The sequence below is a fragment of the Emydura macquarii genome, unplaced genomic scaffold (assembly GCF_026122565.2).
Source record: "Emydura macquarii macquarii isolate MOO-44397 ecotype Brisbane River unplaced genomic scaffold, CSIRO-AGI_Emac_v2 contig_3122, whole genome shotgun sequence".
NCBI classification, from domain to species: domain Eukaryota; kingdom Metazoa; phylum Chordata; order Testudines; family Chelidae; genus Emydura; species Emydura macquarii.
Genome location: NW_027133259.1, coordinates 1376086 through 1391610, shown reverse-complemented (window position 1 = coordinate 1391610; position 15525 = coordinate 1376086). Strand labels below are relative to the sequence as shown.

General features: G+C 44.3%; 1 protein-coding gene across 3 annotated transcripts in view; it reads right to left on the bottom strand.

Moving 5' to 3' along the window:
* PPARA (peroxisome proliferator activated receptor alpha) overlaps positions 1-15525 on the bottom strand; it is an 84572-nt gene that overhangs the window by 10934 nt on the left and 58113 nt on the right. For all 3 annotated transcript variants that reach the window (XM_067531074.1, XM_067531075.1, XM_067531076.1), the window contains one exon: positions 2921-3368. In XM_067531074.1, the coding sequence (XP_067387175.1) occupies positions 2921-3368 (448 nt within the window). The remainder of the gene's footprint in view (positions 1-2920; positions 3369-15525) is intronic.

Sequence of the window (15525 nt, the reverse complement as noted above, 5' to 3'; positions counted from 1 at the left end):
CTGGGATTTGGATACAGGGTGAAGACTGGGACTGGCTAGGCAAGGAGGTCAGAGGGAAATAGTGGGAGGAGACTAATATGAGGAACAGGGTGGGGAAGGAGAACCACTGGGGTAGGAGGAGGAATGAGAGAAGGGGAGCCAGATCTGATGCAGAGCCTTGGTACATACAGAGAACTGGGATTGTCTGGGCATACAGATTTGGGAGAGGGAGGGTGACAATGAGATTGGACAAGGAGTTTGAGTAGGGAAATTTGGACTAGAAGCATTAACTGGAGGCCGGGGTGGGGGAAAGACTGATTATATGAAGAGCTGGTAGAAGGGGGAGGATTGGCCATGGGTGTTGAAGGTGAATGGGACTGGGATGATGAATCCAGAAGGGCAAGACTACTACTTGCTGGGCAAGGAGACTGGGATGAGGAGTGAAGACAAACTGGCTAGGGGAGGACAGAAATGGGACAAGATGTCAGGGATGGGGGGTAAGCATTATGATTAGACTTGGAAAGATCAGATTTTTATCAGGGAATGTTGATTTCACTATACACACTCGAACCAATAAAAATATTTCCATTAATGATAATCCAAATTTCCAGGTAGGCAGAGTACGAAAAATACTGCTGGAGAGCAAGGTTGATTTAAGGGTATTTATTTTGTATATTTTGACAAGCGATATTGAAAATCTGTCTTAACTCTTATAAAGCTTTAAGTTTTTGACTCTCATAGTCCATCCTTAAATAATTATTGCCTGCTCCTGCCCCCTGCAGTCTCCCACAACTGTGAAAATTTAAATTGATAAAATAGAAAAAAAAATACTTACACATCAATCTTATCAGTTGAAATTATATAAAAGTAGAATTCTGCCAAGTCTAATTATGATACAGTCTTCATTTACATGATCACATCTCCCTCCCTACCTCAGACTCCTGGCTTGTGCTCACTTAATGAACAGCTATTTAATATTTTGTTTTCCCATTGTTGTTCAGTGTGTGGCCCCAGGCTTTATTTACTGCACACTATACAAACCCTGCTGTGAAGATAGAATTATTAATTTCTTCATGAACTTTTCAGTGGCACTCATCACCACAGTATCTGATTATTTCACAATCATTAAAAAATGTATTTTCAGAACACCCGTTTGAGATGAGGTGGTATTATCATCCACATTTTACATATGAGGACTGAGCCACAGAGAGACTAAAGTCATTTTGGGTGCATAAATTTAAGATATCCAGGACCTGATCTTTAAGTGTAGTTAGAATTATAAAGGACTTAATATGATCAAAGCACAGCTTCCTTTTACTTCAGCTACAGCTGTAAGTGCTCAGTTCTTCTGCAAATTGACCTCAAGGTCTCAAGTCAGGCACCCAGAACCATGAGGCGCACACACAATTAGTGACCACCTGGGAAAAGACTGGTTTGAGTGACCTGCCAAGCATAACATATGAATTATTTGGCAAAGGCAGAATAGTATCCAATTCTTCAGGGCAGAATTCAACTGCCCTAACGATCCTCTCTCTTCCTATGACCCCTCTGTCTCATTCTGCAACAAATAAAGCAGGGCTCCTACTCCCTTTTGGTACACAGCCCTGCTTCATCTCTAAAGCAGGTCCAACCTTTGCACTGAATGAGGCAGGGGTCCTGTGAAAAAAGTACCCCTGTAATCCTGTATTAAAAACTGTATCATATTACATATGCACAAGAGTGCTGGATCAGGGTTACACAGGCAACATTAATTCCAGCATTTTCTAACTTTTGAGTGCTTGACTTTACAACCTTAATGTTCTTTTAACAGTTTGTGTGCAGTAATAAATAATGTTTACAGGGTAGATTGAGCTTTTTGTCTTCTAGCAAATGATGATGGGGGGATGTTTGTGGATTCTACTTAGAGGGTATCAGGTGGTAAGCTCCAGTATTTTGGCAACAGTAGGAAGTTGGGGCACAGGTCTTCGGTCTGCACATGAAATTTAAGAGGCAAGATGTAGGTTGAGCAGGTGGCTCATATGTAGTGACGGAATTGATATAGTATGTTAAGTATGGGCTAGTACAGTGGGTTATATGGCTCATGCTGTGAATATTGGGAGACCAGGTAAAAGGCTGTTCTGTTAATATGGGTGGATGAGGATCCAGAGATGAGAGGGTAGAGTTAAAGCTGTTTGGATCACCTGCCTGTGCATTTCCAAATGTTTAAAGTGCAACCTTAACTCTGTTTTTTTAAGTCTGATTTTTTTTTTAAATTACACTCTTTTATATGCCCCCGTTCCCTCCAGTTATTAAATTTAGAGTGTTAACAATGTTAGGTAGAGGTTTGTTTGTTTGTGGTCTTCTGTGAATCATCTAGCACATCTTTAAGCACTATAAAATAGACAGCATTTATAATCTTACCTCAAATTTAAGAAAGCTGTTTTCTGGAAAGAAACATTAAAATTAAGGTCACAATCCTGCAATGTCAAATGCCTGTGCAGAACCCTTTGATTTCAATGGAAGTCCACTTGCACATAACAGAGGGCAACATCAACGCCATAATTTTATCTGCCTCTAAGAATGAGATTAGAAGAAACAGGAATATCTAACTCCCCTCCCAGTCCCATATTGTTATATTTCTCTGCCTGTTTCAGAGTTTAGAAGTATTTCTTCACACCAAACCCTGTTCTTCAAGAAAGGGATACTCTTCACATCCCACTTTTAAAACTAGAAAGCCCCAAGGCACCAATCCAATAATGTGTTCTGCATGGGCAGACCTCTGTGCAATACACTGCAGGATTAAGTATTTGTCTTGTACTTAACATGAGACAAAAACATTGTTAGTAGCATAACATCATAATTCCATAAATTGCAACAAAATATACTTTTCCATTTTTAATTACTATATAAACGGGAGTGAAATCTTAAATATTACTTCAAAGAACAGATATTTATCTCTTACCTCCACAGCAAATGATAGCAGCCACAAAAAGGGATATGTCACTATCATCCAGCTCCAGTGCATTGAATTTCATTGCAAAATCAAACTTCGGCTCCATAATATCACAAAATGGCTTTCTTAGGCTTTTCAGGAACTCCCGAGTTATAAAGCCGTTTCCATAGGCTACCAGCATTCCATCTTTGTTCATTACAGAAGCTAGCATGGCAAAAATGGCTTCATAAACTCCATATTTTAACAGAGTCACTTGATCGTTCAAATCAAGATTTGAGAAGCCAGGGATAGATTTGGCAAATTCAGTAAGTTCTGTTACAGTCTCTACAGATGTACACTGGCAACAATGGAAGATTCGAACTTCTGCTTCCTTGTTCTGGATTCCATTGGCTACTAGTTTTGCCACCAGAGTCTTCTCTGCCATACATAGTGTTTCCATGTCATGTATAACAAATGGCTAGAGAGAGAGGTACCAATTAATCCATTTACAAAATAAATATTTTGAGGAATGATATTTAATTCCCACACTAATCTGTCTTCAGCCATTAATAAATACTGAATTAAAAGGATAAGGACCAGTTTAGTACTACTTATTTGGCATTTATGAAGATGACATCCTCTGAGGATTTGGGAAACCTGTCTGTACAACTTACAAATTCTGGTTGAAATTGTCAAGTTGTTCTTATGAAAAACTGTATCATGGAATGTCTCTGAGTCTGTGTGCATCCACCATTGCTGAAGAGCCTATCACAGCAAAACCCTTCAAGACCTGGTCTACATTTAAAACTTAGGTTGACACAGCTACGGCACTGAGGAGTGTGAAAAATCCACATGGCTGAGTGCCATAGTTATACCAACCTAGTCTTTGGTGTAGACATAGCTAGGCTGAAGGAATGCTTCTGTCAGCCTAACTACCATTGCTCAGGGAATGGAGTTCCTACAGTGATGGAAAAACCCCTTCTGTCAGTGTAGCCTGCCACCCCCTAGCTATGCTTTTATAGCACCCATAGCACAGCCATGACTCCAGGCTAGAAACAATGGAGAGTTACCCTTAATGCTCTGACAGGTCAATAGGTATATGCTAAGGAGGTTGGCGGGAATGGGGACAAGTCTCTTCCTCCAGCTTGTCTGTAAATAGTGGTCCCCCAGGGGCTAGGCAGTTGGACTACAAGGTCTGTTCTCAGGAGGAGGTGCTAGACAAAGGGCCTGTACCTCAAGAGTGTGGCTAGGACCCCCAGCTAGGCACAGTGCATGGATTTTGTTCAGGCTACGGTAGCTTAAAACACATGGAATCCAGTGGCTGGATCCCCTCACAGCAGTCTGGTGAGCAGTCAAGAGGGGGCATTTGACTAGATCTCTGACACATCCCATTCACCTCAGTGGGATATTAGCTATGTAAACTCTAAGGACTGCGGGATTTGACTAAGATCAACTCATTCAGTCATTTAAACATAGGCTGGTACTACACATATTTACCCAGTCCTCTTACAATTATCAGTGGAATTGGACTTTTGTGTTGTTCTTGTCCTTCACTATTGAATTATTTATTTTAAGTTATATCTGTGCGACTGATCTTCTGCAGGAGCTCCACCCATTATTCCTATTTAAGAAGCTTAGTGCTAGATCGTTATTACAGATAATTATTTTCAGGACACTAGAACAGTGTCTCACAAAGTAATAAAAATATTCAGCACTGAGCAAGAACTTTCTCCATGACCAAGAATGCTCTAAATAAAGAAATCTGTGTAGTGCAAACTGAGAAGATGATTCCTTCAAAAATTAAATTAAAAGCCACCATTTCTTAAACAGAGTGATCAGAGCTCAGGAAAATGATAACCAGACTATAAAGCCTTAAAATATTTTTGAAGAGCAAGAATTTAAAAAAAGGGCTATGTATTAAGAAAAATTTGGTCTATGAAGTTAACCCATTATAAATCTGGTTCCTTGAGTTAATCAAAGTATTTCCCATATTTGGTAAGTAAACCATAGGGTGATGATCTGAAGTCCTTATTCAGTTCTCCTTCAGGCAAAATACTCCTTGTAGTCAGTGAGTTTTGCTCGAGTAAGGACTTCAAGATTTAATAGAGAGAGAGAGAAAGGGTTAATCTCTATTCAGATAACTGTAATATATACATTTTTCTTAGGAGTCAGCGACATCTCACTGGCTCTTGTCCACCTTTGATCTGCTTATTGGACACTCTGCACTATTTCAGTACTTCTAAATATTTTGAAGAGAACTTCATGGGGGGAAAATAACCCCCCCAAATTTCTAAACCCTTTAAAAGGTTTAGCCTATCTTTTTAAAATCCTGGGGGTCATTAGAATGTAACACCTTTTCGATATGAAATGCTGTTTTTTGAAGGTGGGGTGTGGGTGGGTGGGAGACAGAGTTAACACTTCTACCTCATCAGAATGTAAAAGTACTTGTAATTTCTGAAAATGAAGTATAATTGTTCCAAGAAGAAATGATTGCTCACCCTGTGCAGTAACTGTGTTTCTTCAAGATGTGTGTCTTACAAGTGCTCCACTCTAGGTGTGCTAGTGTTCCCTGTGCTTTTGATTGGAGATTTCTCATAGCTGTGTCTGTTGAGCCCATGCATGTGTGTTAGCCAGTCTTGTGACCGGTGCCATTGTTATACAGCACTGCATGGGCAAACTGCCCTCAGTTCCTTCTCTACCACGGAGCCCCTTGGCCGAGAACTCTGAAGCAGAAGGGAAGGAGGGTGGATAGTGGAAAACCTGAAGAGAGAGACATTTTGAAAGAACCACAGTTACCGCACAGAGTGGGTAACCATTTCTTCTTCTTCAAGTAGTGTCCCCATGGGTGCTCTAGGTGGAGTCATGAGTTATTGCACAGTGTTTGGAGAATATATACATATAGATGCCCAAGTAGTGGCTCTATAGATGTTGATGATCAATACGTATTTGAAGAAGGCCATGGAAGCGGCAATAGACCTTGGAGAATGAGTGTGTATAAGTGAAGGTGGCTGAATGTTACAAGACTGGTAACGAGTTAATGCAGTTTGATATTCACTTGAGATAGAACTCAAAAGAAATCTTAGGTAAAAATTTGAGATGGGGCCACACTGTGACCTTGGTCCTTAAAACACTGTCAAGGGGGCTATGCCATCAAGGCCCCCTACTTCTCCAACCTGTTGCACCAACGTGATGGCTATCAGGAATCTCATCTCAGTGAGCAGGTAGCCAGAGGCTTGAAGGGCAGTCTTGTGTGGCATTTAAGGACCAGACTGAGGCCCCAACAGGGGCAGGGTGCTGAACCACCAGATAGAGATTTCCCAGCCCCGAGGAATCTCGCTGTGGTCAAGTAGGTTAAGATGGAATAGTCCTCTATTGGGGGATGAAAAGCCGTTATGGCTGCCAGGTGGACTCTTATGGAGCTCATCGATAGAGCTTAGGTTTTCAGAGCTAGGGTGTAGTCTAATATATCCGGAAGCACTGCGATCATTGGTGAAAGCTGTCTGCAGTCACACCAACAGGCAAATTGCGTCCATTTCTGAGAATACATGTCATGAGTAGATCATTTCCTGCTGTGTAATATCACTCTGTCCTCTGAGTAGGCTGTCTCTAAACCCACGAACCATCAAGCAACCATGCTTTGAGACAAGGCATCATGAGACTGGGATGAAAAATCTTCCCACACTCCTGGAAGAAGAGACAGGGAGCAGTGCGGAGAGTAATTGGAGGACAGACAGACAACTGTATCAGGTAAGGAAACCATTTTTGGTTGGGATGGTCAGAACTACTAGAATGACTCTGGATCTGTCTTTCTTTATTCTGAGCATAACTTTGGTTATGGGAAGTCAGCAGGAATGCATACAGTAGGGTTGTCCCCCACTGAGGGTGAAAAACATCCCTTATGGATTGGTGACCCAATCCACCCCTCGAGCAAAAGTGGGTGCATTTCCTGCTTGCCTCCATGGCGAACAAATCTATCTGGGGTACCCTCCCTGATGGAATATGTGATGTAATATGTTGGGGTCTATTTCCCACTTGTGGTCTTGAAGAAGTGTCTGCTGAGTGCTTCTGCAGTCACATTCTTAATATCCAGGAGATAGGCTGTTGTGCTATGGATCTGATTTTATATGCACCAGTTCTGGAGTCTGACGGCCTTGGTGCAAAGGGAAGGGGATCTTGCTCTTCCTTTCAGTACACAATTGCCCAGGTAAGGGAATACTAAAAGATCTTTCCTACATAGCTGTGCAGCTACCATCAGCATGTCCTTTGAAAAGACCCTTGCATGGATGATAGGCCAAAGGGAAGCAATCAGTATTGATAGTAGTTCTGGCCAACAATAAAATGGAGGAATTGTTTGTGGGATGGGTAAATAGCAATGGGAAAATATGCATCATAAAGATAGAGGCCTTAGAACCAATCCCTTTATTCTAATGAAGGAATCATCACCGTGAGCATCAACATTTTGAAATTCTACGCCTTCACATAGGTGTTGAGCAGTCTCAGGTCTAGGATGGTCTCCAACCTCCACTGATTTTGGGTACCAGGAAGTACCTTGAATAAAATCCCTTCCCTCTGTGCTGTACGAGAACCGTTTCCTATAGCTCCCATGCATAAGAGAATCTATTTCTTGACAAAGCAGGCTCCTCTCATCAGAGGGATCCCTGAAGAGGGATGGGGAAGGAGGATTCATTGGTGGAAATGAGGTAAAGTGGACCGTGTAACCTGTGGAGACCATCTCCAAGACTCACTTGTCCATAGTGACCGACTTCCAGGCTCACTGAAGTGACGAAGGAAGGCAGGCCGGTGAATCAGTGTAGCTGAAGAGAATGAGTGAGGATGGTAGTTCAGACCCTTGACTACCATGTCAAAATTACTGCTTGTAGGTCGCCAGATGTAAGGTGGGAGGCTGAGAAGTAGACAGTTTTCTTCTCTGAAACCTATGCTTTTTCTAGTGTGGCTCATATGTTCTCTGGGAGGGAAGGAATAGGACAGGGCAGGATCTCTGAGGCTTGCTGTGTTTTCTCTTGTATGTAGGAGCATAAATGCCAAGAGAATGCAAAATCACTATAAAATCCCTTAATGGTTGCAGAGACTCATCTGTACTGTGTGTGAACAACTTAGATCCATCGAAAGGATAGTCCTCAACTGTAGTCTGAACCTCCTTTGGAAAACTGGAGAGCTGGAACTAGGAAGCTCTTCTCATCACCACCACTGTAGTGATCGAATGGGCGGCAGTATCAGCGGCATCGAGGGAGGTGTGGCTGATTGTCCTGAAAAGCAGTTCGCCCTCCACAACAATTGCCTGGAATTGCTCCCTGTGTTCTGCCAGTAGATGGTTGACAAACGAAGTTAGCTTGGTATAACTGACATGGTTGTACTTTACTATCAAAGCCTGATAACTGGCAATACTAAATTGAAGGGAGGCCAAAGAGTAAGACTTCCTTCCTAGTCGGTCCAAGCGCTTGTGGTCTTTGTCGTGAGGTGTGGATTTAAGCATGGTGCTGCCTACCATATTTCATCCACTGCAACCACTACCAAGGAGCTAGGTGAGGGACGGGAAAATAAAATCTCTGAGTCCTTTGCTGGGATGTAATACTTCTTGTCCACTCTTTTGTATGTAGACAGAACAGAAGCTGGGGTGTGCCAGATGATCTTTGCTAGATCTAAAAGAGCCTCAGGTAAGCCCATGCAGGCCAGTTAGGGTGAGTGAAGGACATCAAGCAGCTTATGATAAGGTTCTAATCTCCAAGGGGAATCTGCAACTCTTGATCAGATACTGGAAGTGTTTAAAATCATCCACCAGGGATGGAGGAGGGGGCATGACTCCTTCATCCAGAGATGAAGAGGAGATGTTCCTGTAAGAGAAACCTCTTTATCGGCTCTAGCTTCCTGCTCCTCAAAAGATTCCTCTTGAGGGTCAGGTCTCTTGGAGGGAGCAGGTGATGCAAGTTGTCCCTCTCTATGGCGGGTGATACTGAATGCTCTGAAAATTATTGGTGATAAGCCACCCAAGGGTCCTAATATGGTCAAGGAGGACATGCATAAGGTATAGGAGGAAGCACCCAAGGGCTCATACCAGCAAGGTTGGTAATCATGGGCCACAAGTTGCTGCAGTTTCAGCAGAAGCCTCTGGGAAGGAACCTCTGAAGGAATGAGGAGAGCAGCCCTGGACTAACACTTGTGAGACTGAGGCAAGATCCTCATCAGAATCTTCTTCCTCATGTTCACTCAGGAATGATGGAGCTCCTGGAGAGATCTGAGGTGAAATAATTGGTACCAGATGAACTTCAGGTGATCCTGATATTCTCAGTATTGACAGCACATTGGAGCCGAGAGTCAGAAGTCTCAATTATAGCGAGGTCCCAGGGAAAACAGAACTTTTGCAGTGACAAGGAACATCAGTATCGACGCTGATGACTGCGCTAGAGTAGTCTTGGCCAAGGATGCTGAAGATACAACAGTTTTTAGTTGCTCGAAGGGAAGCACAGTTGCTGACAGTGCCGAAGATCTTGTGCACCCTGAGGGAGGCACAGTCGGAACCCCAGTGGGTTTCTTCGGTACCAAAGAAGCAGAGGAAGAACTCTTCTTGCTGCCTCGATCTGATGATACCGAGGGTCTCTCCAGGCCCATGGCCTTGCAATCTAGCTGTACCCTGGGTGCCTGAGGAACTGTGAGCCTCACTGGTACCTGACTAGGGTGCTGAGATAGCTCAGGGAACTGATAACCTCGACTTTTTAGAGGTAGAATCTTTACCTAGCAAACCCGGGGAACTTTCTTTTGAGGGCTTGAGAGAGGAGTCCTGTATCTTCCTCTTGGGTGCCCTGGAACTGTGGGCTCCCAGACAGCAGACTTGCTTGGGGACTGACATACGGGGATTGGGGCAGAGGAGAGGGGCACTTTGACTGGGTTGGAGGCCAGACATAGAGGACTCTCCATCATAAGGAGGTGAAGCTTTATTTCTCTTTTTTTTTTGGCTCTTGATTTTAAATGCCAGACAAAAATTGGACTTTTGAGCAACACATGACTTCCCAACGCAATGGATACAGCGGGAATGTCTGCCACTGACCAGGAATGCCTCCTGGCATGATAAACAGTGCTTGAAACCAGCACTTGAAGCCAGCCATCACCTCCTAGTCAGAAAAATGTCAGAATTATCTAAAATTCTATCTAAATATATGTAGAAAAATATTTTTTTTTAAAAAGAAAAAGAAAGACACTATAAGAATATCTACTAACTATGGAAAAAATTAACACTAACCCTACTACTACCAGCAAGAGAGAAAAACAGAGTAGAGGAAATCTTAATAGGACAACTGCTAAAGTTCTGTCTCAGCCCAAGATGATTGAGAAGGAACTGAGAGCAGTGTGCCCACACAGTGCTATATAAAAATAGCACAGGGCACAAGACTGATACATGCACGGGATGAGCAGACTCTACTATGTGAAATCTCTAGTCAAAGGCACAAGAGGTGCTAGAGGACCCAGAATGGAGCACCACTCAAAGAAGAATCAGGATTTATTGAAATTCACTGCTAAAGTAGTTCAGCAACAAGCAAGCTGGATTCCCATCACCAACAACTGAACCTGGAAGGTCGACATTTTGAAAAAACCCATCAAATAAAAAATATTAAAAGGCATATTTTCCAAGTATAAGCAGAGTCTGAATGAACTCTCCCCCGACATCTAGTGATAAGCTGGGGGAAGAGACTTCAGGAACAGAACGTGTTTGCATAGACATGCCTACTTTGCTAAGGTACGTAGCATGATGGAGAAAATTATCACTTTTGGCTGGTGTTGGGCAGCAGAACTGTACTAAGCTTGCCCTGATTGAGGGGATAAACCTAAACTGAACCTCACTCGCTAAGTAGGGGGTAGAGATGCCAAACACCAGTGAAGGAGAGAGGGGGTGGAGTCAGATGTTCCTACTTGGTGGTGTGGACTGTATCCAAAGAGTTCTAGACACCTTTTGATCTTCCCCTCTTCAGTGTTTAAAGACAGAGCTAATTACTCAGTGGAGAATCACTGTGCTGTGCAGTAATTACCAAAGCTGAATCACTAATAAGCAGGTGTAGAAACTATGCCTTAGACTGGTGTAGGTACAGTGGTGAAAGGAAAGACAATGCAGAGGCTGTACTCACAGTGCGGTTCCCTGCTATCCACTGAAATCACTAAGAGCTGAAATCACTGAAGACCTGGGTGGAACCTCAGAACAAGGCATTGCAGAAGTGGTAGCATGTGACCAGCAGCAGCAGAAAAAAGCAGCAGCAGCAGCAACACATGACCAGCAGCGGCAACAAATCAGTGGAGGCAGCAGCAAATAACCAGTTGCAGAAACACACAGTAACCACAGAAACATTGCTTGATCACCCCTCCTCCACTTTGCTGAACACACTTCTGAATTCTGGGCCTTCACTACTGGGAGCCAGGGGGCCAAGGCTGTGGCCCCAGCCAGGCCAGGGGCCAGCAGCAGGACCCTGGCTGCAGGAGCCGGGCCCTGGCAGCCAGGAGCTGAGGCCAGGAGCGGGGCTGAGCCGGGAACCATGGCTGGGGGATGAGGCCAAGGGTGGAGCCACGGCCAGGGCAGGGCTGGGGGCTGAGGACATGGCTGGGAGGCGGGGCTGGAGCAGAGCTCGGGGCAGCGCGGGATGGGGTGGCACTCCCTCCCCGCCCTCCGTGGTGGCTGGCCTGGGCCCTGCCATGCCTCCCCTAACATTCTTAGAGGGTGCACCCCACAGTTTGGGGACCTCTGTGTTAAAGGGACATTTGTTCATTGGACTTTCCCACCATAGAGGTGGGAAACTGAGGCAAAGGACACTGCCCAATAAACTATGGGGTCGGGTTTTGGTGATAGTTTCATGCTTTTGAATGTGGTTGTGGTGTTTTCCCAAACTAATGCTTGGTTCCTTTTCCCTTTTATTAAAAGTTCTCTGTGCTTACAAGTGGGAAAATATTGCCTCTTAGGGCTTGTCTATACTTACCTCTGAGATTTGGCGGCAGTCGACCAGAGTTACGCAAGCTATGCAAAAAACTTGCATAACTCCCGTTGACTTCTCTGCTTCTCTTCAGCATGCCGTCTTCACTGCACTGCGCCGACGGGAACCGCGTTCCCATCGCCACAGCGCTATGCCACTTGAGAAGGTGGTCTTAATACATTGATTTCTGGATTGACTGAGCGGGTCTTCACTGACCGCTCAGTCGATCCAGAGAAATCGATCTGACGGCGGCGAATTTGCCGCTGTGAGGGAAGACGTAGCCTTAGAGGTGCCTACATGTGGTGTTAAGTTTTCCCAGATTACTGGGTGGAGGTTTGAGTGGTTCTGTTTTGTATTGTTAACAACAAGAGAAAGTTACTCACCCTGTGCAGTAACTGAGATTCTTCAAGATGGTGTCCCTGTGGGTGCTCCACTTCAGGTGTTGGTGTCCCCCTGTGCCTTTGATTGGAGAATTTCAGAAGCAGTGGTTGTCTGGGTTGCACATGCACTCTCCCATCTCACGCCAATGTTGGCGCCTATATAGCACATGCAACCCGACCCCACTCAGTTCCTTCTCTACCATAGAGTCTGTAAATTGAACTACAAAGTTAGAGGGGAGGAGGGTGGGCAGTGGAGCACCCACAAGGACACCATCTTGAAGAACCTCAGTTATTGCACAGGGTGAGTAACCTTCTCTTTTTCTTCAAGGAGTGTCCCTGTGAGTGCTCCATTTCAGGTGACTATCAAGCAGTGTCCCTCAGTGAATGAAAGGGGCTCCGGAGTTGCGTCAGTTATTGATCACAGTACAGCAAGTCCTACCAATGTGTCCAATCTGGAGCTCTGATCTATCGCATAGTGTTTTGTAAATGTGTGTGTGGACACCCAGGAGGCTGCTTTACATATGTTCATGATCGGTATGTTGTTGAGAAAAGCTACTGAAGTTGATAATGACCTGGCAGAGTGGGTTTGGCTCCCTGGTGGGAGTTGTATATCATACTAATGGTAGCGTTGGTGAATGCATCCAGAAATTCATTTGGACAGCCTTTGCTTGAAAATGGTGGAATCTTTAGATTGTTCCGAAGTTGAATAAAAAGTCTCTGTGACTTTCTGAAGATCTTGTTTCTGTCAATCTACAACACTAATGCTCATTTGACATCCAAGGTGTGTAATACTGAATCCCATTTGATCATGAGGTTTGGGGAAGAACAAGGGAAGATAGATTGGCTGATTCAAGTGGAAAGAATTAGGTAAAAATTTTGGGTGAGGTCTTAGGGTGATCTTATCTTTGAAGAAGATGGTATAAGGTGGGTGTGCCATGAGCGCTCCTAACTCTCCTACTCATCGGGCAGATGTGACAGCAACTAAAATGCAACCTTCATCAACAGATGCGTTAGAGAACATGTTGCGAATGGGGTTCCGGTAAGGCACCGTAATAACAAGTTCAAGTCCCAAGGTGGGGTACATACTTGTATTTTAGGGTAGACGTTTTTGATGCCTCTAAGAAATTGTTTGGTGGTAGGATGGGCAAATACTGATATCCCATCTATCTTGTGATGAAAAATCGTAATAGCAGCAAGGTGTACTCTAAGCAGGCTAAGAGAGAGGCTGGAGTTAGTTCCAGCATGTATTCTAGAATCATTGGTAAGGGGACGGTAGTAGGTCGGACTTGTTTATTTTGGCACCAGACGGTGAATCTCTTCCACTGGCAAGCATTCCTTGTGGTTGTCATCCTACTGTTGTTAAACAAAATGTCTTTCACTTGTTCTGAGCAGGTTAGTTCTTTGTGCTGGAGCCATGTAGGAGCCATGCTCTCAGGTGAAGTCTCTCCAAGTTCAGGAGATAAACCTGTTCTTCATCCTGCAAGAGAAGATTCAGCCAGAGTGGAAGAATGCGTGATGCACATTCTGCCATCCTCAACAAGTATGAGTACCAAGTTTATCTGGGCCAAGAGGGGACTATCAAGGTGACTTTGGCATTGTAGGCTCTTATTTTGCGTATTACCCTATATATCAAGGGGATAGGTGGAAACGCGTATAGCAGAGGCATCACCCAAGGAACGGGGGCCCAACCTTGCTCTCGAGCAGATTTGTGGGCATTTGTGATTGAGAGGTTGTGAAGAGGTCTATGGATGGATGACCCCAGTGTTCAAATATATTCTGTAGGACCTTGTTGTTTAGTTCCCATTCATTGTGGTCCTGGGAGAATTTCCTGCTCAACGTATCTGCTGTAGTGTTTTGATGTCCTGGATAGTCTGAGGCTGAGATGCTGACATTGTGCCAATTCTATAGTTTCATAGCTTCAGTGCATAGGGAGTGAAATCTTGCCCCTTCCGACTGGTTTATATAAAACATGCAGGCAATGTTGTCTGTCATTACCTGGATAGTCTCATTCCTGATCAGTGGCAGAAAATGCAAGCACGCATTGCAAACTGCTCACAAGTCCAGGAGATTTATGTGTAACAGTGTTTCGGTAGGAGACTACCTGCCCTGAATTGTGTAATGCTGTAGGTGGGCCCCCCAACCTATCAAGGAGGTGTCAGTTGTAAGGATCATTGAAGGTGGAGTCTGTGTGAAAGGGGCTCCCACTCACACATTGTTGGGTGGCATCCACCACTGCAGCAAGTCTGACTTAGAATGGCATTACAAGGAATCTGTTTAGGCTGTTTGTGTGGTATGTAAACAGTTCTTAGGCAGCCCTGAAGGCAATGCATGTGAAGACATGCATATTGTACCATGAATATGGTTAACACGATATGGCCTAGTTGTTGGAGCCAAGTCTGTGCAATATCTGTGTGCTGTTCAATACAGTGGAGATCAGGTTGACTATAATGAGAAATCTGGTCAGTGGTAGGGATGCTTTGACCTCGAGATGTACCTTGATGAAGTCTAGTTTCTGCACAGGTGTTAGTGTTGATTTTTGTATATTGATTTGTAATCCCAGACACGAGAAGAGAGCTATTGTTGTCTGTGTAATGTCTATGGCATCTGCCCAGGTGGGTGCCTTTAACAGGCAATCACCCAGATAGGGAAAGACTGTCACTCCCTGTTTGCAGAGTTGTGCCAACTCTACTGTGAGCACTATGGAAAACACCGGAGATGCTGTCGAGAGGCCAAATGTCAGAACTTTGTACTAATAATGTTTTGTCCCCAGAGTAAGTCTGAGGAACATCCTGTGTGTGAGATGTATGGTTATGTGAAAATAGGCATCTTCTTGAAGGTTGAGGGCCAAAAACCAGTCCCCCTGTTCCAGTGCAAAAATTACTGAATCATTGGACCCTTATGAATTTGTTGATTTTTCTGAGGTCTAAGATAGGCTCCATCCTCCGTTCTTTTTCTGGGTTAAGAAGTAGTGGGAGTAAAAACCCTTCCCTCCGTGTTGTGATGGTACATGTTCCACCATACCCAGATGTAGGAAGTGCTTTACTTCTTGTCGCAGAAGGTGCTTGTGAGAAAGATCCCTGAAGAAGGATGGGGAGGAAGGGGTGGTGGATGGGAGGGATGGAGATTAATGGTATTGTATAGCCTGAATGGATTATCTCCAGAATCCATTTGTCCATGGTGATGGATCGCCATGCTGGGTAGAAAGGGGTCAACCGGTATCCCAAACGTGAGATGTTAGTGGTGGTGTCTGCACTGGAGAATGGGTAGGTTTTCAGACCTTCAACCA